General features: G+C 36.9%; 2 protein-coding genes across 5 annotated transcripts in view; one reads left to right on the plus strand and one right to left on the minus strand.

Moving 5' to 3' along the window:
• Positions 1–26,604, minus strand: part of LOC108568042 (midasin) — a 50,301-nt gene that overhangs the window by 8,848 nt on the left and 14,849 nt on the right. Inside the window, exons 13-16 of the mRNA XM_017928895.1 lie at positions 1,543–1,690; positions 602–822; positions 331–542; positions 71–237 (exon numbers count right to left, since the gene is read on the minus strand). Coding sequence (XP_017784384.1) covers positions 71–237; positions 331–542; positions 602–822; positions 1,543–1,690 — 748 coding nt within the window. The remainder of the gene's footprint in view (positions 1–70; positions 238–330; positions 543–601; positions 823–1,542; positions 1,691–26,604) is intronic.
• The window catches only part of LOC108568045, a 30,245-nt gene continuing 6,761 nt past the window's right edge, over positions 3,121–26,604 (plus strand). For 2 of the 4 annotated variants that reach the window (XM_017928898.1, XM_017928901.1), the window contains exons 1-3: positions 3,121–3,384; positions 6,814–7,044; positions 24,593–24,791. In XM_017928898.1, the coding sequence (XP_017784387.1) occupies positions 7,035–7,044; positions 24,593–24,791 (209 nt within the window). In that variant the 5' untranslated portion in view covers positions 3,121–3,384; positions 6,814–7,034. Of the gene's footprint in view, positions 3,385–4,721; positions 4,780–6,767; positions 7,045–24,592; positions 24,792–26,604 lie in introns of all 4 variants that reach the window. The other 2 variants (XM_017928899.1, XM_017928900.1) reach the window with 2 other exon arrangements.

A 26,604-nucleotide genomic window follows, 5' to 3' on the forward strand; every position in this document is an offset into this window, starting at 1 on the left:
TCACAACAACAAGCGAGAAATATGGTTAGTTATTATTTCGCGATTACGTCGCTCCAGTTAATGTAGTTACCGATGACGTTGGATGTAATTTCATCGTGTATCTGTAGAAGCGCCTCAATGCAGTAGGGTTGACGGAGTCCTTGTTGCGCTATGAGCGATTTGATATCGGTTTCGTTGCGATCTTCCTTCTCGGCATCGCTGAGGATGTAGATTTCGATACCTCTGTTCCTCATGGCGCTAATAGCAAAATGGAAGAGATAATAATATTGTTCTAGCTTTACTAAACACACTGTATGCATAAAGTGTATATTCACTATGTATTTTAATTACCGAGAGATTTCGCCGTTCTTGGGATCCATGGTCAGGAAGAGACGGAAATCCGGATGAGGCCGAATGCAGATCATCTTGCCATCTTTGTCCATGCCGCGTTCACCGACAATCAGAACACCGTTCGGCTCGAGCAGACCGTTCAGTCGATCCAGAACGGCCGAACTGCAGAGGTTAACGTTATCCACGAGCAGCCAGGTGCCCTCTTGCAAACACTTAATTTAAATAATCGAATTAGTAAATTATCAAGTATATAAAACATGAGGGCAGTTACTTTTATCAGCACCGAGTCGACCCATTCGAATTTGCCGCCGGCGTTCAGGCTCTCGTGTCTTTCGACATTGGCCCTGATCGCACATCCGGTCTTCAATAAGCGACCAATCAGTTCAACGTCCGCTCCATCGACTCCTCCCAGTTCGGACAGAATCGCTTCGAGCTGCTTTAACTTCTGCACGCAGTTTTCGGCCTCTTCACGCATTGTTGAATTTTTCACCTCTGCAAATACAATAATAATATATATTCTTATTAAAATTTCTTACAGATATTGTCTCATTATTAAAACTTGTGAAGTAAGTATAACTTGAAAGTTTTTAATCTTAGAATTAGTTGAATTTTCCGAATCAAAAAGTTGTTGTTAATAATTGGTTTTAGTGAATTACTAGTTTACTTGTTTTAATTTTTTTAATCTTTGGATGAATGTTGGAGAAGCATAGAAAACGGGGACAAGATAGTATTAATTCAACAAAAAACGGTCTCGGATCCAATAAATAATAAAATTCTATTCGTCGCCTCACGAAAACGAAACTGGGGAGATTGAAAAACGAAAAAGAAGAATGTAGTATATGCATCATGGATGAGAATATTGCAGAGTGGAGGAGATCAGGTCTTATTTCATCCTTTCCATTTTTTTCTTCAGCATTTTTTCCCTTTTTTCTCTTTAGGAGAACGACGGTGGAGTGTGTGGCAGGGGTTGGCAAATCCGCACGCGTTCACAGACGTACGACAAAAACGGTGGGAATCATCGAAAGAGGCATTAATCAACGCGGTTTCACACAAAAGTGACATTCATACGTTGGGTGAGATGGAATAGGATAGAGATGGAATAGAATGGAGGCAATTTTGTGTGCAAGCATTTTTTCTTCTTCTAATCTGTCCAACCTCCGCCTATTTCCACCAGCCGCGATTATTGTAAATACCATTAACTGCGAGTTATACCTGTTTTTAGGGCCGTGTATTTCTCCCACATGCGCAGACACTGGATGGCCTCCTTCTCGGAACCAGAAGCGAACATTTGTCGGACGGCTCGCAAATGGATGGCCTCGACGTGATGGCCCAGCTCCTCCAAATGTCTCGTGTAATCAGTCTGAGAAAAGAAAAAAAAAACCAAAATAAACAAATAAGTGTGGAAAGAAAAGAGTGGTCGCCACAAAAGAAGGAGATTACAGAGAGAAAGGGAAAGTAAAACATCTATTATAAAGATTTAAATAACATTGTCTGCTCAATTTTGAAACGCCCACAGACGAAGCAGACTTGGCACAGAAAAGCGCGTTGAACCAATCTCGTAATGGAATTACATTTAATTCTTCAAAATTTTATAAGCGAATTTCATGTATATATTCATTGTAGGCGATGTTGTGTTTATTTTAGTGGATTCGCCGGGTTGGTTTTAATTTTTATTATAATATTCCACTAATAAAAATACATAAAATATTATATTTACGCCAAAATGAAAAATGTTCATTACAATAACATATTCGAAACTATTTCAATAATGAAAATATTTTTTTAAAATATTCAATTTTTGTATTACAATTACATGAATACCTCGCATAGTGCGGGTAATAAATTCTACCAATAAAGCGTACTAATCTAATTTAAGACAGCTTAAAAATAACTGCACATAAAGAGACTTTACTGTTTTATTTTGCTCAATTTTTTTTTTTTAAATTGTCAAACCGTACTATATAGAATTCACACTATACGAGATATTACTATAAAATAATTTGGTAGATACACCGGTCAGAACGAAGTTATCCAATGCATCCAGCTTTTTATAAATGCTTTTTTTATGCAGAGAATTAGAACGGTATTATTTTTCCAAAAAAATAATGGAACTTTCAATGTTGACTATTTTTCTCTCTCCGTAAATTATAATATTTTTACTATTGTGGTTAATTTTGGAACAAGGAAAAATTAAAAAAAAAATGGAAACTGAGAACAAATCAGACTTTTAATTATCGCAATAATATTAAGTTATACACTTATTTACATTTCATTCTAGGCGTGTTAGATTCCCGCAGGATAACAGAAACAATGACTTTTTGTTATCTTCTGGTGAATTAGCGTTGTTAAAGATTTGCTGAAGCGGATTTGGAGAGTCGGGGGAGCGGTCAAATTCGTGGCCACGAGGGGCGCAATGTCGACAGCAGTCGTTTTGTTTGACTTGCGAACGAACGAGCACGGCTTGTGTTAACACAATAAATACGTAAATAATTCCGCCCCAAAGGGAAATTCACCCGTTCGCCACATTTTAGGGGTGGAACGAATTCTACCTAAACCTCACATTAAAGTCAAGATAAGAAGGAAAAAGAAACAAAAGAACGCCTGGGAATGGTGCGAGGATGTGCGTATGCAAAGTTGCTGAGGGTCGGCGGGCGAGATATTAGGAGGAAATCTCAGGGCGACACACACACATACGAATACAGCTGAGACCGTGTTTCGATGGGCGGAGAGGAGGCGCAGCGCACGGGGGCGGCGGAATTTTCGCTGTGTGTATGTATGTTAGTGTGCTAGTGTGGGGGGCGGCAGTCGCAGCAGCATCTCTCTCTGTGTGCCACCACCGTCGACGCAAAAGCCGCCGCCGCCTTCCAGCTGCAGTACCGACGCGATCTTCGCTCCGGCCGCACGTATCCAAACGTTTCATCCCCCCGACAGCCCCAACAGCGCGATCTCGCCACCTAAGAAAAAAGTGCCAAAACGCCCCCCCCTAAAACCAAGGCCTCCAAAAAAAAGTGCACCAAAATCTAGGATATTAGATAAAACAAAAACGAAAACTCGGTAAAAAAAATAAAGCATTTAGAGCATCTGTTTTTGGTTTTAGTATTTTGAGTCGTTAAAATCTACCCCCGGGTGCAATTTCAAACTACAATCGGATTCGGCCGAAATCCAATCAAGCTCTTCCCCGTTGTTGTTTTATTCATTATTATCTTTTTTTATTTTTCATTTTGTTTACAATCATCACATTTCCATTTTATACTTTAATAAATACACCGCAACCGAATTCGCTATTAAATTATAACGAAAAACGCAAAACGACAGAAAGCGAAATGTGTAACACTCGACATACCCACTCCTCCGCCGCTTTTGTCATCCGAGCGAGAGCAACAACAAAAAAAAGGGTCAAGTATTCCATTGTGGCAGGAACAACATGAATCAAGAAATAAATGTATCCCAAAGAGAGAGAGACATCCCCATTAGTTAGATTGAAAATGTTAATCTTGATTCTTTGTCTTTTCGAACGAGACTTCTTTGTGTCTCGGGTTTAAATTAAAAACTTATTTATTTTTTCAATTATTTTTCTTCTTCTTCAAACTTGCGTAAAGGGTCAAGTGTGCCATTATCGTAATAATTTGCGCGACTTTATATAACTTCGCAACGCGTTAAAGAAGGTCTCACAAAATGATGAATGAATTGTTGTAGTAGGTTTCTCGTTCTTCGTGCATTTCTCCCTCCGTTACGGAACCGCAAATAACAAGACTTCAGTTTATATCAAATCTTTTGTTTCGCCAAGTTTACAAAAATAAAATCTAATTAAGTTCATCATTTCGTTGTTTCTGAACAAGCTCATTTATTGTTAGAAAAAAGTCATCACAATTTGAATACGTGTTTTATTTGTTATAAAATGAATGAATGACTGCAGAATGATCTTCCATTTCCGGTAATTTACACAAAAAAAATAATATGAAAAAAAAAAACAAAAAGAATTCAAGAATTCTTTATAAATGAGGAAATAAAAATTTCATTCTTAGATGAATGTTTATTTTAAAGAAAATATATATTTATAAGTTCTAAAGAAACGCGTGAAACCAAAATCATGTACGTTTAAGTGTTCAAACGTAAAGTTTTCTATGAAATCTTAGAGCACGTCTCTAAGCCGACGTATCAGAAATGATGAACGTGGCGACGTTATTTTCATTATTTAAGCGGATTAAAGTGTTTTCTGTTGTGTAATTCCATGTATATAACAACATAAGTTTTAATAATATTTCATCAACTTTAACTATAAAAATCACATATTGCTTCAATAAATGTATCTACAGCAATTATATTCAATACTAATTGCAGAAATACTTGGAGAAAAAAAATAATATAATTATTATTTTGTTTCTTTTTAGAGCGTTTTCTGTTGCGTAACTACGTCGACACCTGATTACAAGCTGTCACCAGCAAAGCGTAAGCGATTTATCATCTTATTTTTGCTTCAAGAAGACAAACTCAACAAAAATGTTGCCAAGTCACGTTTGCTCGATGTCTTTCTTTATTTCTATCGTTTCTCCCGTTGCGTAACTTTATCCATATTTAATTAGGTCGTAATTCATTCGCGAATCATACCAAAATTACATCGAATCGAGAAACGCCGCCGGAATAAATCTGAATAAATCTTGCGAAAATGCACGCTCTAAAAAGAGAGATAGTGAGTAAGAGATAATTCAGTTTCACTTCAGAAATGATGAATGAAGTGTTTGTTGCTTGTTTTCCTTTTTACTCTACTTTTTTTTTGTTTCACACTTTCGCTTCGTTTTCCGTTGCGTAAACTCATCCATATTTGATTATCGCTGAAGGCGGCGATGAATTCACGTCGTTGGGTTACGAAAAATACCCAGAGTTCCTCTATTCAGAAAACAAACTTCCCTTCGGGTCTACTAAATCACCACTTTTGATCATCCCAACAGATTTTTTTCTATCTCTTTCTTCTTTTCGTTTTCATCCCAGTTTCGGTATTCGACGCGGGTCCGAAAATATCAGTCCCATCGAGCTGCGCATTTTATTATATCCGATATTTCCATCTCGAACAGACATCACGTACTCTGCAGGAAATGGCACCGGGGTGCTGTATTGCAGGAATAGAAGGAAAATGATCGTGTTGAGACGGGATTTACTTCTTTGCACATTCAATTCTCTACGCCCGCACCTTCATCAGTTACCTTACAAATCCTTCAGATTTAAACGTAAATCGTAACGAACGAAATTGAAACAATATCAGAATGATAATGTAAAAAAACATTGCAATATGTACAAATTGCATCATTTAAATATCCCTCAGGTATCAATTGATGTTAGATGCAAAAAAAATACTACCAATTACTGCTAAATGTTTTATATTAATATGAGAGCAACTGTCAATCGGAATGCCGCAAATGCAAACGGAGCAATTTCAGAAATGCAGCACACGGAAGTTTTAATTGCTTGGCTATTTGCCGTAACCCAATCAATACAATTCTGCCATGCCAAAGAATTTAATCAGATATTTTTGAAATATGGTGAAATCCATATTATTCATTACTAGAGTAATTTAACGATATCAAAAGAAATAAACTATAGTAACAATAGTTGTTAATTCCTTTGTCCTCGTCTTTGTTTTTCAAATTAATTAATTATTCAACTTTAACTTTTATTTTATTTTTCAGAATGTGCTTTTTTGTGTATTCTCTGAATGGCTTCATCGATCGCCAATTTGTTTCAAAACCAGTTTAGAATAGTTCGTTTGTTTGCTCTCTGGCTCACCTAGTTTGACTTTTTTTTTGTTGTTTCTCCTCCTTCCAACTCGTTTAAAATAATTGTTTGAATGAACATTCGGCCACTTACGAAATTGCGATTTCATTTTTTTTTCTTTTTCTTTTATTTAAATCAGTTTGCTGCATTTGTCATCAATTTCTGGAAGTTGCAGCAAATTCCCTTTGCGATTTGCATCAATTTATGTAAAATATCAATATCAAAAAAGTAAAAAAAAAGAAATAACAAATATTTCAATTGCGGAAGAACAATGAGAAGCTGATCGCAATTTCGGTAAAACTCTTGATTTTACGTATAGCCGAACAGTGGGTAAACATAATTTACGGGTTTCGTAGAAAGTCAATAGAATCGAATGCAATCCCATCGCGTTGCGGTCGATGTGCAAAAAAAGAAGAAGTTTACAGTTTCTCTTGAACTTTTCTGAAATGCGCCCGGAATAATGGAATTGGATCTTCCGAAAGATCGCGAGAAATTGCACCGTTTGTTAGCGGCACACTTTCCTCATTTGTCATGCGGTTCTGAGAGACACCAACACACAAGAATGAAAGAAAAACACGAAAACGGAAACTTAGCTTTATCTCAATTTCATTCACGTTCTTTCTAGAGGTGTCAGTCATTCGTTGATTCATTCGGACCGTATTTTTCAGCGCATTGAATTGAACTATCATTAATGGTCGACGATGATTTTCTTAGGGGCACAGATGAATCGGTCGTGGGTCGAGAAAAAAACCGACGTCTGGCGGAGTGAAAGAACACTAATGGAAACCGGTGCGATTGGCAGCAGCTGAGGAATCTCCCAGATTCGATAATTTCGGGTCTCCCACGGAAGGACGAAAGAAAGAGGAAGAAACCCAAAGGAGCGAGGAAGAAGCACCATAAAAGAAAAGCGTCGGAGTTCCATACACACACATACAATGGCAGCAGGTGCGTATTTTTCTCCCTGTTAAACCGCCCTTACAAAAGCTTTCCACTAATTGAACTCGCTAAAAGAGAGAAAGAGCACAAACAAATGAGTAGAATACAGACAGACATATACATGCGCGCACAAAAAACTTTTCGCTGTAAAAAAAAGTAGAAAAACTGGAGGATGGACGGACGGAAGGAAGGAAGGCAAAAGAGAGGAGAGCACCTAACGAGCGCATTTTCATCTCTGTTCAATTTACTTTACTGAAAAATAAAGTTAGTGAGTGCAATTTTCTTTATTACTTTTAGCTCTGCTCTCTTTATCTCTCTTCTCTAACGCGCGATAACTGAAACAGCGAAACAGAAAACAAACAAGCAAAACGGCTTCAGACCGAAAATAACGTTAACTCAATTCGACTACAGCTAATTTTAGTCCCGCGCGTTGCGGTTACGTGCATTAAAAAGTTTTTAATACCATCGACTTTTTATGGTGGATGTGCCGGGCTAAAATTTACATCGTTGTCCAATGAACTTAATTTAAAAAAAAACATATGAAAAGGAATTAATATAATAGAATATATTTGACGATCACTGCTACAAATAAAGTTGCTATTGTGTAGCATAATTAGATTGCAAAATACCGACAGTCGGCGTGCCGTCAATAAACAAAACAAAAAAGCCATCAATTTGAGGGAGGAGCGGCGGCATCGGTCAAAAGTGAATTAAACGCAAACTAATTGCCATTAATTATTCACGTTTTAATTCTCACGCCGCACGGACATCCCAAGTGCATAATTGATTGACGTTTGAAACATATCGAAAGGATGGTGGTGGGATGTATGTAAATTGAAAATACCTCCGCTAGGAAGGTCAAGATCGTTCAGATCCTCTTCATGTATTCGTTCGACCCGCTTGCTTGATTGTATCCTGCCGCCGCCGCCGTCCAACCGGAAATTAATTATATCGGGATGCTTGCAAGGAACCTCCATTAACATTCAAAATGCTCGACCCGGCATATCGTCTTACCGTTTTCGGGTTAAGCCGGAAACATAATCTTATTACTATCGGGTATTCTACATTCATACGCATTTCAAGCTGACAGCATCGGAACCGTCATCTATTATTGTTTAATGTAAAACTATTGTTTATTGTTTAATGTTTATTTTTACTATTTTAAATGGCGAAAGTTAATTTGAAATAATTAGTTTTTCTAAAAACTGCAAAACCAAATAAATTCTATACACTTTTCCAATAAAAATGAAGTATTTCTAACCAATTTAAATAGAATAGATCTGAATTCGTTTTTATTCAAAATAAATGTATACTATCTAAAATTTAGATTAATTTAGTTAATAACTAAACTATATAAATTTACATTACAACTGAATAAAAAACTAGGTAATTTAAAAGAAATAAAAATCTTCTGAAAAAAGGATGTCTGTATTCCGCACATGATTCTAAATCCAATGGAAATTTTCTATTTGAAAATAGTGCAGTTATTTTCACATGAAGGGAGAATGTTTAAAAGGGTCGATGCGTGCGAAAGGCAACGTCGACTGGAAGAGGCACGAATTTCACCCGGCGTTGCGTTCGGTGAAAACGTAACAAGTTGCGGAAACACAAGATGAGACGTTTTAAAAGTTTCCATTGCGCAGAGAATAAAAGGGAAGAATGGATGAGAGAGAAAGAGAGAGAAAATAAGGCCGATACATTCGAGAAAGATTTTCCGCCTCGATCCACGCGAACTTCCGCGACTTGATTCCATCATCCGCAAGTCGAATTTGTTACGTGAAAGGATGCAAATTTAACACAGAACGAACAGAGAAACCTTTGCGAAACAAAATAACAGAATTTAATTAGCTAAAAAGGGAAGTAGTCTCTAGTTGCCATCAAGAAGATTACGTATTCGAAATCCTTTTTACAACGAATTTATGTTTAACAATCAAATTTAAAGTAAATTTGAATTATTTTCGAACGTTGCTGAAGATTAATTAATTGGGTCTATATGTGCAGTTGGTTCGTACTTATTAGCTTTGGCTTCTCCAATCAACAAAAACCAGACTAAACATTGAATGTTGCTTTTAAAAGTTTGAACTTACTTTGAGTGCACTTTAGAATTTCATCAAATCTAGTACTCGCATACATAATTAAATGCAGTTTTCGAATTCAACGTGAGTTCGAGGCTTTTAGCTTCAATACATTGATGTCAGAGTACAAATAGTGACAGAATCACAAATCAAATGTTGTTTTCCACTTCATCGCACTTTAAAGGCAATTTTTCTCTCAATTGCTGAACAAATCGTAGTTTCGCATGACCGTGCTGGGGAATCCCTGAACAAAGCGTTACAGTTTCAAATGTTTGTCCAGTTCGATGGTGCCGCAGCTCGTTTATTCTACATTTTTTTCGGTCGCCTCCCCCGCCGTTTCATTTCGCTACTTCATTGTTTCCTCGTTCTTGTTTTGTTTTTTTTTTGGGGTCGTATTATTCTTCGAGTGGGCGCTTTTTTGTTCTGCGTTCTTTGTTCATTCTACGCCAAATTGATGGATCGTACCGATGCATCAAAGCGGCCGGGGGAATCCCCTGCGCGCAATCCAACATTGAAACTCGATTTAGCACTCGAAACAAAAAAATACAACAACAACGCCGAGAAAGAGAGCAAATGATGGTAGCAATTTAAGAATTTCTTCATCCATAAGAAAAATAATAAAACAGCCAAAAAAAGAGATTGAAATCTCATACACTGAAATTGCGTGACCTTCCCTTCGGAAAAGATCGTTTTTGTCATGTGTAACTGGATTGTAAACGATTCATGAATAATAAAGCGGAGACACGCTTCCCCCGGGGCTTTAATTTTTTCCGCTCGTTTCCGTTTTTTGTCCGCGTTATGTATATTAATATATATTTTTTGTATGCATCGCTTGGGGCTTCGGGCTGTACGCCACGCATATTTATCGCAACCCTTCCACTGACTTTTTTTTTGTAATCGGGAGATTTCCTCGGGAGAGAAGTGGAGGAAGAATCCATGGGGCACGGAGAGAAGAAAAGCGAAGAGAACATGGAGATGCGGAAAATACCGGAGAAAATTCATATATTCATTAGGATGCCCGAGCTCTCGCATACATGTATATATATACTTTGCATTAAGGAATTTCCTCAGGGCTTTCCACGTAACCCACACTTTCTCTGCTTCCTCAGCATTCGTGCATGTTTCCTCCTCCTATATCTTTTTCATTCTTCCTTACATTACCATCAGTTCAGTTCTCATCCGTCTCCGCCAACATTCGCATATCTTAATCATGCCGAAATGAGCTTAAACTTATTTTTGTTGTCTAGTTGGCAATGGGTCAAAGGGAGTGCATCAATTATGTATGATAGCCCAGTGGCGTGCATTGAACGTAACATACAGTTTCCACTCAAATTAATTTCAATAGCTATAAATATCTTTGTGCCTTTAAAATTTTCATTTAATATATTTAAAAAGAACAGCAGATGCGATTCTCATTAAAATATCAAATGATAATTACATTTTGAAGTACAATTAATCACTTTCAATAATTATTGTAATATTCATATTTTAAATTAAATACCATAAGCTCGATGAGCAAACGCTTTTCATTTTTGGCAATGGTTCAATACATAAAACATCTATCATTTCTCTAAAGTCGAACACATTGTCAGTTATATTCAGTTCTAAATGTCATGTACTTAACAAAACAACAGATGGCGGAATTTTATTTATAAAATAAATAAGAATTTTTTTTTAATTCAAATATCAACATTTTTGTATCATGCTTCATAAGAAAAAGTACGATTGGTACAGATTTCAGTTGGTATAAGTAAAATTTCTGTTTCAGTTGGTTATGTTTCAAATGGACGCACATCAATTATTTTTGACAAGCCAGTGGCGTGCAAGAAACGAAACATCCATCATCCCATTTGATACAGCAAAAACAATAGTGTCTTCATTCTATTTCTTTCCGCTCAAACAATTTTCAATAGAGATTTACAATATTCATACTTTTCTATTACATCAGTTGGTGTGAGCGTGTGACAGGTGTAATGCAATCTCATCGTTTCCCTGAAACACTTATACACTCTCTCACATGCACATCCAACTGGGATTCGTGCAAAATCTAATTATCGGCTAATTGATGGGATCCACTTTATTAATGTCGCGGCCTCCGCGTTTTCCCTTTGAACCCGCATCTCCGGGCTCGTGATTTTTTCCTCTTTCTCTCTCTCTCCCATCTCTCTCTTTCCATCCCTTTCAGAATTTCCAACTCGCGATCGTTATTAGATTAATTCGCATCCGGAACAATTGGACGTGCGCGTTTAATCAGCATTAGCCGACGCGTTTCATTTATCTACTGGCATTACGTAATACCCATTCACGTTGATCCACATACAGACTATCATTATTACCTTGTCGTGAACATTGAAAATTCTGATAGTAAAAAATATGAAATTTTCAAATATTTTCATAATTTGATGATTTACAGATTCAATATTTCAAATAAATTAATTAGCTTTCTATAACCAAAAAAAACAATTATTAATCATTTGAAATAGATAATCTAACTGTTCTTCATATTACATAACTTATTCTTCAATATAGTTGAAGTACAAATAATTAGTTGATTAAAAAAAAAGTGTTAATTTAAAGATGTAAATACTATTTCAGCCGGTGCTAGTAAAACGCGGCATATTTCGAATGCGCACGTACAAGTATTTGGGACGGCTCCTATGAAAAATACCCTGAGCGCGTGTTTTGCATGGAAACAATCCACACGTAATTTCCATCCTCGCAAAGTTTGTTGTTGTTTCTGCCGTCGATTACGTTTTTATGCCGCATCGACGATCATCCTGCAGCGCGTACAAACTACAGGATCGCAGCAAGCCAATGTCATCAATTATAGATTATTTAGTTTACACCGCAAATAATCGCGTTGTTCCACTTAAATGACCCACTGTTTTACTCCCGTCCTCCTCCTGCAAATGTGAGCCTGCTGCCGCAACAACCACCCTCCGCGTGATTTCGGTTGCGTAATTCAATCGGACATTTCGAGTGCTCATCGATGTTTGGGTTTCGAAATGTTAATTAACCTTCCATTCGTGTCAGTTTTGCAGAAGATTTTAATTAATTTGCCACTACTAGCGGCAAATTCAATACAAACGCAACTTAAACCCATAAGGGCGCGCTCCGAGTAACTTTTGGCGTATGGTGGAATTAATAAATCTCAATAAACTAATTGTACAGCAACATTAAGATTAAAGTGTTTCTTGTTTTTTTAATAACATATATTTCGAGGAGCAAATTAACACTTATAAAACAAACAGTTTGAATGCGTACATTGATAAATCCAAACAAGCGAAAACATTCTTAAATTTGCATTTAAATTAAACGGATCCCCGCGGACGCGCTGCGCTTAAATACTTTATTAATCTTCTGGAAATCCTTTCATGCACCCACCCCATCGCGCATCCAATTTTTCTTTTTACGTTTCGTCTATTTCGACCTGCCTTAGATGCTGCTGTATTCCAATTAAAGCGAATTCGCGCGACTCGCCCTCGGACCGAATTAATTCCTCCTCGCCCCAAAAGTTACTCGGGACGCAGCTTTTGACCTTATTGCCTTCTTCTCAAGATACTCCCTTTGATACCTACACTCTTGCAATCTTATTTATAGGGCTTCTAATTAATTTTGCAGTTGCATTATATGACGTCGAATAACGTGCAGTTTGATAGTTGAAATCTATATTAGGATTAACTCTAACCATATAATATAAGATAAATAGAAGAACGCGAATTACGGTTTAATGAATGGAGCAATTCGATGTTATTTTAGTTGAATCAATGCTAACAGATGGCGTAACTATTTTTTGTGCTGAGATGTATATTTGGGTCGCTGGATTAAATGGACGGACGTTAAAATCGAATGTAAATACAGGAGTAGATTTTTCGGAGAGAATATCGTGTTTCTTGCGTCGTCGACGCCGAAAGCTTTTCTAGCGTAAATAAGTAATCGGGAAATAAGTGGATATCAATTAGTCCGTGTCGTCGGGTCGTTTTTCCCGTTTCAGTTCCACCCAAATTGAAATCAATTCCACTCGATTAATAATGCACGAATGACAAGAACAATAAAAACAGATACACGAGTGCTGTGGGCACATCATCTCCACACCCTTCGTGCAACGGCGTCTGAATTATGTAAGCTTAGTGTATGTTTGTGTGTGTATACTCGGAGACATTTAGAGACCGGAAGTGGAAGTGGCTTGGGGCGGCGGTGTAAACAAGACCGCATAAAAAAAATCTGCACTCAAGAAACCAGGAATTGTTAAAAGAGAAACTTTCATAGTGGTAATAAAAAAATAAAGCAGATGTAAAAAAATAAAACGAGCTTAATTCGAGCGCGGATTTAATTGACGCCCACTTACGGTTCTTTCCGTGTACATTTTTTTTCTGTGACAAAGGCGGGAATTTTGAATTTGATGATACAAAACAGTGCGAATGATAAATCGTCGGGACACGCAAAAGCGATGGTCCATTGAGAGGGGGGTGGGGGCACTTAGGATGGTCGACCCGCATTTATTATTAAACAGACGGGGGGAAAGCGCGCATTTGGAAATATTCATTTTCTAGGATGGAGCTGTTGGGAAATGCAATTGCACACGATGCTATCAAGGGCGCAGACAAAAAAATATACAGCTCTGATAAATGACACTTCTCATGACGATTGCGGATCGTTCATCCCCGAACGATTCGAGTACGTACACACACACAAGTATCTGCATTTTTCAGGAGGACCGAATGTGTCGCAATAATGGATGTTCGGACTGGTTGGATTATTAATCGCCTTTGTTTATTCCGGCGATGCTGAAATCAATTGACCGAAGCGAACAAAATTGAAAAAATAAAATATTTAAAACATGGAATCGGACAATTCACGATATTTCAAAGTCAAATAACGTGGATTGTAACTTATTGTTGAATTATTTATTTTTATACTTCGATTATCTCTCAAAAAAAAAATATCGTATTACAATATAACATAGATAGCAGTTGCAATTTAACATCTTCAAGTTCATCTGTCACAGCAACATATGTCAATTTTGAAATCTTAAAATCATAAACAGATGAGAACTATTCCAACAGTTTATGGAAATTTAGCAAAATTCGATTTATTCGATTAAGAAAAACATTTTAATTTAACTTAGAGAACTTGTGTTATTTGGGTAATAAATAATACAAGTTCAATTATCTATTTATTATTATGGTTTGATATCAGTATTTTCAGTTAGTACAAAATCAATTCAACAAAAATAATATAGTAGAGTTTTTTAAAATAATTCATTAGTATGAAGACACATCGGTTAACCAGCAAAAATGTGCGTCCGAAGATCAATGAAAATAAATGTTTTCGTCTAATCGTAAATAAATGATTTCACCATCCTACATTCCCCCAATAAAATGAAATCCGAAAATTTACGGACATGTATTTTTATTTATAACTACCAGAGAAAAAGAGGGAAAAAAAACACGGAGATAAATCCGTATTTGCAACTGGATTTCGGCTATAAATTTGTTATAGTGATTATTTTGCGAGAAAAGCGAATGTGCGTATGCCGTAGGCTGTGTTATGGCTGTTTACCTATGAACGATGTAATTAGTTTAATATTTGAGCGGAACAGGAAGTGGCGCTTTTGACGCTTCCCATCAAGCCGAAATTTATTGCCGGGCATTCAAACTAAACACCGATTCTGTTGGAGGGGTTGAAAATGCGAATTCCACCGGGAATTGGGGTAACTTTTGCACCCACGGGAAGGGTGGTTTCCCTGCTGCCGTCCGCCTTGAACGCAACGGGTAGGAGAAAGCGAGCAAGAAACTGAGAGAGGAACCCGTTTCAATTATTTATTAGGGGCAGTCCCAGCGATTGTTTTAATTCCCGTCCCCAACCGAGCGAATGCCAGAAACGGGACACAAACGCTATAAATAACAAGCGCTAAACATCAGCCCTCACTGTTTTAGACTGTCTTGCTCCATCAAATGTTTAAGAATAAGAAACATTTAGTATGGACTTAATTCCATTAAGATTGTCAAGTATTTTAGCTAATATGTAGTCATGCACATTCATAAATAGGCAAGGTACTTTGAAAATAAGTTTCTATCATTATTCCATCCATCTATCTACCGTAATGGAAAGATTGATTCAATTTGCCAAGGATTATTAATAGTAAGAAATTCAATTTGCTATTGTGGGGGAAACGGCTTAGTGCTCGACCTTCTCCAACATAGAGAAGAGCAAACAAATAAAGCGCAGAAGGAAAGTAAAGGAGGGAGAGTAAAGAAAAGAGGAATAAAAATAGAGATCTCCGAAATCCGGTGGAAACTGGAGCGGAATATCATTATTTCCTAAATCTGATTGAAGCGCCGCGATTCATCGAAAGCTCACAACACAGAATGAGAAATAAAAAGAGAAAAATCAAATATAACATATGAAATTTCCTCCTTTCTGCTTTTTAAAACATATTTGCTTGCCACGTGGAAGAAGGGTGGTAATTAGAGGGAAGCTAATTCCGGGTTTTTTAGTGCCTGAAATTAAAGGCGAACGAGCATTTCTGAAGCGTCGCTGAAAGACATCCAGGTCTGAAAGAGATAAGCGGCTTTCTGGTAGCGCAAAAGAACGAGGGGACGGAGCAGGAGAACGAGCAGATAACGAGAACGAAGAAGATGAAAATAATGGAAACGAATTTTCTCACGCAGAAATCATTGATTTATCACCAACCGTAAGAGAACTGTGTGCAATTTGCAAGAACTGTGAGAAAAATAATAATAATAATAGCGAAACGCAAGTCGGGTTTAAACGAGAGATAGCCGAACGTTATTTTTACGCCTGTAATCTACTGTTAAATCTAACGATACATTACTTTAAACCGTGATTACGATGTTCATTCCCAACTTATGAGACACTTAATACTAGATAGATTTATAGTGTTCATCAGCGAGTGCTTTTTCAACTAATCTTTGCCTTTTAAAGTTCAACGTTAAAGTTGAACATTTAATAAGTGTACCACGTAACCAATTAAACTTGCTTGTTATTAATATATCATAAATGAAAAACAGGAATACCATTAATGCAGTGATATGTAATGTTATAAGCCAATGAGAAAAAACTAAATATAAACCTAATGCAAGAATTGTTCTTAAAAAAATCAATGCGCTTAAACTAATAAGCGCCAACGAATTCAAAGAAATTACAACATATAGATTCTCTCCATCTACTCGCATTAAAGTCGAAAGCTTATAATATAAATCCGGGAGTTTCGTTAAGCGTGCGTGCGGTGGCGGTTTTCGTCAAGTTTTCGCGGATAGTACGGAAGGATGCACACGGAAATACGTTCCTCTATGTTTCGGCTCGTTTGCAATTAGTTTCGAATAATTACGAAGGCACAAACACACATATACAACGCTCGCACAAAAAAAAATCCATTGCAAAAAGGGCCAAAACAAACGAACAAACAAAAACAGCAAAGCTCAAACGCTTTGATATTTCGCTAATGATGAAAACGGACAAAATGTAAATGAAAGAGAGATGTAACGGTGTGAGAAGCAAAACACGGTGGTGTTGAAATGTATTTTGTTGTAAATACGTTATAATGATATTTTATTATGGTATTATTATTATTCAAAGCTCAATAAGTACCAAATGTAGGTGCGAAGTAAATTTAAAAGGAATCAAATAGAACTTTGCTATTCCGTCTTATACAATGTGGAAACTATAGAAACGACTATTTAACATCAGATAAAAGATTGCAGAACGTAATGCTCTAGAGAACTCCATAAAACGTAATTTGCAACATTAAAATGATAAACGTAGGAAACAAATTAACATGGCAACAAAAAAAAAACGGACAAAACATGAAGTCATTAAAACGGCAGGATTATTAAAATGCAACGAAAATAAATTCAGGTCCTCTTTCAACCATCTATTTCACAAAATAATTATTTCTTTTTTCGCTTTTCACGTTCGTCCGATAATTAAAATTACAACTGAAATTCACAGGAAACATAATGGACATAAAGCATCATCCTTTATTCCTCTCATACACACAGCAATATAAAAATTTGGTATGTGGATTCCTTTATTCCGTTTCCAATTCGAATCCGAATCCCGGCGAACACAAATTGATTCGGTAGGGCTTAATGATCCGACACACGACTGCAAAGCGGCAAGGTAGAATCGCTAATTGCAATAATTAATAATCAACGATGCGCGAAACGCAACATTTACAAATACAACAGTCTATAGATATAAAAGTGTTACCAACTGTTGATGCATAAATCACTGTTCATTCATTTCTTTTTCTTGTATAATATATTTGATACGACGGAAACGACGAAAACTAACTTGTTGTTTATATAGGCGACGGCGGCGTTACGTTAATCACCAAAGTTAGACGACGAATTAATTATAATAAATCCAGTCGTCGATCAATCCAGTTCCCGCACCATTGAATTGTAAATCCGGCACAGAGATTTACTTATGTACATTTCCGCAATATTATGCTGAATTTTGCAACGCGCGTAGACAAAAGAGTTAAAACACCGATATATAATTTATAAAAAAAAACTCATTATCTCGTTACTTCACATATAACAAAAACAAAAGTAATTTAAATATATAATTAACAAAAAAAAAACTGAAAATATAATAGATATTTGGTCCATGAATAGATTAAAAAAAAACGCTAATTTCGACATAATCAAATTGCAAATTTCGTGTGAAATTAATGAATCCGGTGTTTCCGGTTAACTGGATCATTCTAGTATGATGTCGTAGCAATTTGTAAGTTGGCGTGCCCTTTGACAGGTGTCAGATCATTTGAAGTTGAGGCGAGGATTTTCGCAGCGCTCTCGGATTTAATTAATATGCAGCGAAGTGTGCGTGAATGTGTGCGAGCAGCGTACGTGTACATGTACAATGCATGTTTGAGTGTGGCCCGGTGCAGATAAGGTAAATATGAAGGTGGTTAATGGTTTCAGTGTAAATTCCGCAAAACCGGCAACCGCCGCAGCCGGCGGGAATTGTTGTCAGGTTAACTTTGGAAGTTGTACACGAACGCTGCGCGGGTGGATGAGAATGGTGGTGTGAAGGGTGCGCGTTCCGGCAGATAAATGACTTGTATAAAGTTCATCCTGCCGGTGGACCGAATTCACCCCTTCGGACGAGGAGGCATTTTATTAAGCGTCAGCTAAATAAATAAGCGCAATAAACGCGAGTCGATCACACAGCACAGCCCAGCGGACACCTCTAATATTGTACTGTAAGAGGCAGCAGGGGAATCCCCCGACCCGTCTACATAAACCCCACAAATTGCCGGCAATTGATGGTGAATCAACGGAAGTTTGATCCACGTGACCCCTATCTTAGCTCTTAGACCAATTCGCACTATACGAAAAGAAACATCGACCACGGATCGACATCAATTTACGTCAAGGAGAAGTTACATTAAATGTCACATCAAAAAGCTGTTATTTCTGACAGAGAAAATGCTTACTACTACAATTTCAAGAAATATTTTAAATCTTAATGAATTGCACACGTTTTCTCGATTAAAAGTAAAGTCTTACACACTATTATCAAAGCATGTACATTTCAAAAAGAGCGTCATTTCAAATCGCAATCAATAAAGTATGTATATGGATATATGGTGGATGCGCCAGGCGAATAAAAATATTTAAAAGATTAAGTGCTTAATCTTACGATTAAGCAACCGTCACTTTCATGATTGAGACAATGATGTCAATGCCATTAATTTCTTTATTCGCGTTTTTGTCTTTGTGTTCGCACCAGGATAATCAGATTTACATATAAATTCAGAGGGAACAAATAAAAACGCTCCGAGGAAGTTTTTTTTATGCACGCGCACAGACAAAGGATGCAAATCGGAGGAGATGAATTTGCGTGCTGGAAATTAAAAACTTTTGTAATGTGCACCCGGAAAATCCCACATAAGTAAGTTCGCATTATTTCGTTGTTTTATGGCATTTAATTGAGGGAAATTTTAATTAAGAATAGGATGATGGGTTTCGAGAAAAAGTATTATAAAATAAAACTGTAAGCCGTTGGGAAAGTAGCGGACAGAGGAGAGCGGTAATTAACGCTGTGCAACTTTTTCGATTTATGGTTAAAGTTGATAACGGCCTGACGGCGCCGTTGGCTGTGGAAGGATGAGGGAAGAGGAAGGGGGAGCAGGATCACAAGTTCAAGTTTTTTTTAAGCACGTAAAGTTTCTGATGGGTTCATTTATGGCCGACATCAATGACATAATTGCGTTGTATTTTCGTACGCATCCATCTGGTTATTACTTAACGAGCCGTTTGATGGAAATTAACGGAGATCGTTAAAGTTTTCGCATCATCTAAATTTAAAAAAAATGAAGCACATCTTGTTCATATTATCTTCGTTGTCAGGAGTTGTTGGTATTGTCTCCAAAACGTTTTGAAACAGACGAAAGATAATTAGTTTTGGAGCTTCATGTGAAATTAGTTGTACAAACATTTTAGAGACAACTTCATGTTTATATAATCTTTGTTGCTATGGTAACCAGATCGTGTAAATTTAAAAAATCGCGCCATAGTCCCATCACGAGAAATGGCCATCAGGATGTTGGGCACGTTTATTTATTGATATACGGTAGATGCGCCGGGCGAATACAAATAGGAGCACGATGTATCAAATGAGAAATCACTTATTGATGTTACTAATAGATGGAATCAATGGAATCCTTGATAGTTGACAACATCTAACGAGAATGTATTAATAAATAGAGAAATTATGAAATTTAATTACATATTTATTCGAATTGAAAGTATAATTGTGTATAAATGATATATGAGAAATTAAATTCTATATTGAAAGTCTAGGTAATAACTGAAAACCTTGAACAAGCAAAGCAAAAGAGAGAAATTGAAAGAAAACTAAGTTTTAAAAGTTAGTTAGGCTCACGCGGCAACATCAAAGTCGAAACTTTTTCACATCTTCATTTTTATTTTTCAGCATTCTTTCTTTTTCATTTAGACTCTGGATTATATTTTAAATTGACTCTTTCTCCGCCCCGCAAACCTGGCTCCACGCCAAGGCCAACTCTATCGTTGTAGCCTATCACCATAATGTCCTCATTCTTAGGATATCATTCTTCCTCCGAACTTGCCGATTACTTATCCGTGATACCAAACATCTGGGCTTCATCTAATAGCTACTTAACAATTTCAACAAAAACCCAGTACTTTGTTAGTAACAATAACAAAAAAAAAATCACAAAAAAACATGTAGTTTTGATAAAGAAAATGGTGGAGAACAGCAGCTACAAAATACAAAAAAAAATCGGTCGTACAGATTGGCATCGTCATGCGGCGCTTCATTCTCATCTAGATTAGGTTGTATGCATTCGATGCAACTTTATGTGTGCATTTCGGGTCTGTTTATTGCACTCCAGTTGTGCTGAGTGATATCTCAAGCATCGCAAACTGCAACTGCGAAATACCGGTTCGGTTATCTTTCGCTTTGATAAGTTTCAGACTACTGCTTGTGCGGTCGTCGCCGCAAAACCATTTCCATTCGAAATTCCCTCTAGCATTCATCCACAAGATCTCGTAATGAAAGACCTCGGAGGATAGATAGATCGAGGCCTTAAAACACATCAAACGGAAAATCAATCTCCAATCTGCAATATATGCGCGTTCGTGAAAAAGTCTTAATTTTCAGTTCCCTACGTTTTTTTTTTTGGTACTTTTATTGGGCCATTACTAGATGCCTGAGTTTTAAATCGGAAATTCACGAACATATTAAAAGGCAATTTAAGGTAATCTTCACAAATCCCAATTGAATTCTATAAAATAATGTTGGCAATATGTTATTAAACATATGCGCTTAACTAACGACTTTTTAAACATTCCATTGGCATATAATTTTAATTTCATTTCTCTCGCACGCTCGATAAACAGTTTTCGTTGTCTCGGATAAAGCGAACGCTTCTGCATATAGCAACACCCCTTTTTTCCTCGATTCTTTTGTCCCGTTCCTTCGCCTACTGACACCGAAATTCACTTAAATTTATGTTTGCCGCCCCCGCAGACGCTTCCACAGCCACCTCCTCCATACAACTGCGCATATATAATGAACGCAATTCCAAACCCCATCCCTCTCTAAAAGCCAGGCGGCGTTAATCCAGACTCCCCCATCACCCCTGCAAAACAAAACTTAATCTCTCCAGATAGCGCGATGCTAATTTTAATGAATTCCATCTAAGTTGTCTGCACTGCAGACGTTACATTATGCAGTGTTACCAATTCCAAACGATCGACTTAAATCAACGTCACAATATTAACAGAAAAACCAGACGCGCGAATCAAACGTAAAACTCATTTAAAAAAAGAGAAAGCATTTAATCTCTTTTTCGGAACTCATCAATATAGAACGGATTAAGAGGAATATAGTGTGCGGCGTGTTCTTTTTGCGCTAAATTAAATTTGGTTTTATGGAGTTCCGGATTTCGACGTGTCACCGCGTTACCAACTGTTAAATTGTTACATGATTTGCTCATAAAAAGTGACTTATTAAATCATATAGTTAATTAAATTATGTCATTTTATAAAGTATTGATAAAGTATTTTTTTAAAACAAAAAATATTTCAAAACTTTGTTGGAATATATTTGAGAATCGATTGGATAGAAAACTCAGTTTATATTGAACGCTTTATATTGTTACTAATTGAATCAATTGCGAAGTTTGCTGCAACTTTATGCAAAAGTTTCGATTGGAAACCTGACTGTAAACTGATGACAGTTTTACTTTTTATCGTCTGCGATGATTTTTATGGAGGTGATGCAAATGGAATCGTCGAATAAATCGGTATTATCTGGACATTAAAAGCAGGTCGCTAGCATCGGGCACCACCCGAAACTGAAACCGTTCCGAGTCTAGTTTATGTCACTGCGGGGGCGGCTGTAGATTTGGAGGCGGTGTTGGAGAAGGACGCCGTTTTTGGGCAAGGCTAACCGTGACGCAAACCGCAAACATCGATACGATTTTGACACTTTACATGCAAAATGAATGAGCGAATGAATGCGAAAAAAGAACAGTAGTAGCATCAAGGAACGTACAAACTGCGGAATAAAAATAGAAGAGGGGGCGACCGCAGACTTTCATCCACTTAATGTACTCCATAATTCTTTATGCTTTACAGACGATTCACGTGCCAAACTTGATCGAAATTTCCTCAAGTACGAACACATGCTGAGATCCTGAATTTAGGTGATGCGCGTGATAAAGGTTCTTGGAACAAAGGACGACCGTGTAAATCAACTCGGCACAAAAGCATAATCGAATTTTTACAACACTCGGCGAAATCCTTGAAGATATATACGAGTTATGAGCAGCAGAATAAAAACGTACATTGTTTAGTCCCAATGTACACGGAAAAGTATTAGTACAAAAAAACGGCTGATTAAAAAAAATAATTTTACGAAAGATTTATGAAGATTGGATCGCAAACTTAATTATAACGCGATATCAAAACAAATTGAAATATTTAAAAAAAAATATGAGCATAAAGCGAAAAGATGATTTATGATCGATGAAATTTGAAACAAACTGATGTGCATACTTACAAACAAACATACAATTTTAGTTGCATACAATTAATGATGCAGAATGCATCTAGAAACGCAAACGTAATTATGTAAACACGAACTTCTGTTCACAAAACGTTATCCACTGGTGTATACGGATGCAAAAGAAAAACGAAATCGTTGTGGAAAATGATTTCTGTGAAATATTGCGACAACATCAATTCCGAGGCCAATTCGCGAAAGTTAACACTTTTATTTGTTTATTTTTTCCTCCTCTCCATCGTTTTTCCGTGCATCAGCCCTTTAACATTTCCAGCCAATATTTTCGATTGACGATTGATGTTTACACACTAAGCACAAGCGAGAAGGTAAATAAATAAAACGTCGATTTGCTATGAAGCAAATAACAGGGGTCGAAAGGGGATGAACAGAAAGTAGTCCAAGGCAGTAAGGTCAGGGGAGAAGACAAAATACTTTCGCCAAAAACGATCCCATCTATATGCTAAACACTCCATCCCCCTCCAATCCACAAAAACCGCACACTCTATATAGGTACCTAGCAAAGTGCGCAATACAAATTGTGGTAGGGTGCTTAATTTAATCCCGACTTAATCGTTTTAAAATGAGAATTGGATTAATCTGTCCGTTGCAATTTTACGCTAAAATCCGCAAGTGATGTTGAAGAAGAATTTAAAAAATGCACGCCCGATATGACCTTAAGTGCGGTGGAGGCTGTGGACAGGCGCAGACCACGGCGTGGACATACCAATTAGTGGATTGATTCAGCCCCGAAAACAAACACAATATACACACATACCCTCTGCACCTGCAGTAATTGCAGGTTCGGACCAGCGCCATTCCGATTATCAAGGATAATTTAGAATATAAACCCCGGGACCTACGAATGTCTCCAGAGCCCACGAATTATACACAAGATTAACACAATTAATTAACTCGATGGATTAAGCAACTAATCATAGCGAATATTAATTGCTTAATCTACCAGTAAATAAGCAAAATAAAATAATTGCAACTTCCAAAGAAAAAGTAATCTCAATTAATGAAAACACATAAACCGTCATTTTACATCTCTTTCATCGCTTTCTTTGCTATGCATTTATTAATACAATTGATATAAAATTGATTAAAATATTATAAAATTAATATATTTATTAATATATATGAAAACTTGAATTTAACGAATTATAAAAAGCGAGTTTACAATAAATAGTTTAATTGTAAACTAAACTGATGTTTGAAATGTTCATATAAATTTATAAAGATAATTACAGATTTGGTAAAAAACGTGACCTACAGAACTACAAAACAAACAAACGGAGATAAATAATCGAATGAGCATCATCGGATGTTGTGAAAGGAAATTACTAAAGTTTGAAATGGTTTCCTTTTTTGTGGCGGTGGCGGTATTAAATTTGCAATTTCTTGTGCAAACGTTCGGATTTAATTGAAGGAGAACGTTATTTGTCCGTTCGGAAGATGTGGAGGAACCGAGGGAGTGGCACGTTTTTAATAAATCGCGCGATCCAATTAAAGAGCCGAAAGAATGCGAAACCTCCAACCAACGGCATATGCGTTGTTTGCAGAAAAATAAACGAATAAAAAAATACACCGTCAGAGTTTTGGTTGGTTCGAAGGCTTTTCCTCTTCTCGTTCCTTACATAAATATTTTCCTTTTCGCTATTATGAAAGCCAAACACATATTTTCCAAACGGATTAACGGCCTCGCTTACTGAACGTTAAAGTTAAAGACAAAGTTTATGGGTCATTTAAAGAGAGCTTCGCTAAGAAAAGTTGTATATCTATATAGTATAAATCTCGTTCAATACTTTATTTTCATTTTGTTTTGTTTGTGCACTGCAGCTCTAATCGTCAATTATAAGCGGAAATTAAGGTATAATGATGGTGATTTGTTTCAGGATCCGCGGTGGCTATGATCGGGGCGAACCTCAGGTTCGGCAGCAGCGCAGCAAACGCTTCTCTGAACGCAACGAAGGTGTTCCAGTGCCATCCAGGAGGAACGGCAGAGGCTGTTCTGATCTTTGCGTTGGGTTCTCTCGGCATGGGTGCCAACCTAGCCCTGATGGGCATCATTCTCGCCAACAGGCAACTCAGAAGGTAATCAAGATAATCATTGTTTGGACACTTTGTAAGATGCACGCTGTTCGAAACAATGAACGGTCAACTTTTCCGCTTAGCGATTTGCTATATTTGTTGAGATGGATGCGACGGCCGTTCATGATACATATGGAACTCGGTGGAGTTTAATTTAGTTAATTCGCGTCACGGAACTGGACGGATGATGAAGGGCAGAAAGTTGCTACTCGGGAAAAAGTTTACTCGTTTTTTTTTCCTCGGCAAATGTCCGTATTTTTCCACCCTTCTTCGTGAAATCCATTTGACAAACAAATGCATCATCGGGGACTGGCGATTAAGGGAGAGGAAGTTTCGGGGGGATGTCGCGAATCATTCTTACCGATGCGAAATGTGTACACACATCTCCGACGAGATGGCAATCTCTATAATAACGCATGTGCAGAGCCAAATGTCCCAAATGGGTGTAACGAAGGGTTTTTGGTGACCCCCTGTCCACCCAATTGAGAATTTGGAGAGGGTGGCAGAGAAATGTACTAAAAAATAAGCTAAATTAGATAAATCCCGTCATTGCTGATTCGTCCCATATTCTTTTCCGTTCGCTCCATTTCAATTCATTTGTTTTTCTCTATTTCCATCGCCCACTAGAACATTGATTCTCAATCATCAAATAAACTATTGATTTACAATCTTCATACGATAACAACTTACATAAGTTCGATTAATTCACATCTTACGTAACAAAAAAAAATACTTTAACCAAATTCAGATATTGTAATATAATAATTTATATAGAATTTAGCGACCGAAGTAACTCACATGAATGAATCAAGTAAAATTTACAAATTGAACAGTTCTATTATTATATAGTTTTAAAATATCACAAAATTTTATTCAATGTTATAAACACCATGACATCCACCCTGATTAGATATCACAGTATTCGTGTCGCCGATGACGAAGGTTGTTGTTTTCCTCTACGATGGAAAACGAAAATAATTAATGGATACAGTGGGTATTGTGCGGCTCGGCCGAAGGGAAGGGATGAAATTACCCTTAGTAATCTTTTGTTTCGGCCGTCGTTTGGGCGGCCGGCCTGCCACGATTTGAAAAGCATAAACATGCTTTACATATAAATTACGAAAGCCTTAAGGAATCGTGGTACGGCAAATTAAAGAAGAACACGCGCACGTGCGTACACGCATCCGTCGAGGATCCTGCTGAACCTTCATCCTGAGTTTTTCATTTCTCCCGGTGTTTAATTCCACGGGGCCGGAGGGGAATTAAATTTCACAAGTTTATATCAAGGTACGTGTATAACCGTCCCTTTAATGACCCTGTATATATACTCATGGGGATTAGTAAGAAGAGGGCACAAAGGGGGGAGTATCAAATTAAATAGTTGTAACCACACTTCCTAATTGCAAAACCATAAAATGTTGGGAACACGAAACGAGTGGTCCTAACATTTTATGTTGCCTTTGTAATACTTTTTGCAGTTTCAATTTAAAATTAGCAAGAAAATGCAAGTTGATCAATAAAGAGTGCATCTCTTTCTTCCATTGTTTATCAAAAGTTTGAAGTAACTGTCCTTTATTCTCCAGTTTAAAGAATCAAAGAATCCCGTTGCTTGCGAATAATTTGCAATAAAATAAACAAAACCTTTAAAACAAAGTCATGAAACTAAATTATCTAAAATGTCTTATTTTCCCTATTATTCTATAATATTTTTAAAGCTTCACTGATAATGCAAATAAATTTGATTATTTGTTTATTTCATAAAATGTTTATATTTGGTCCTTTTTAAATATATTTTTTAATAATCTCAAGCGGTACA

The sequence above is a fragment of the Nicrophorus vespilloides genome, unplaced genomic scaffold (genome assembly GCF_001412225.1).
Source record: "Nicrophorus vespilloides isolate i.1.1-1 unplaced genomic scaffold, Nicve_v1.0, whole genome shotgun sequence".
NCBI lineage: Eukaryota > Metazoa > Arthropoda > Insecta > Coleoptera > Silphidae > Nicrophorus > Nicrophorus vespilloides.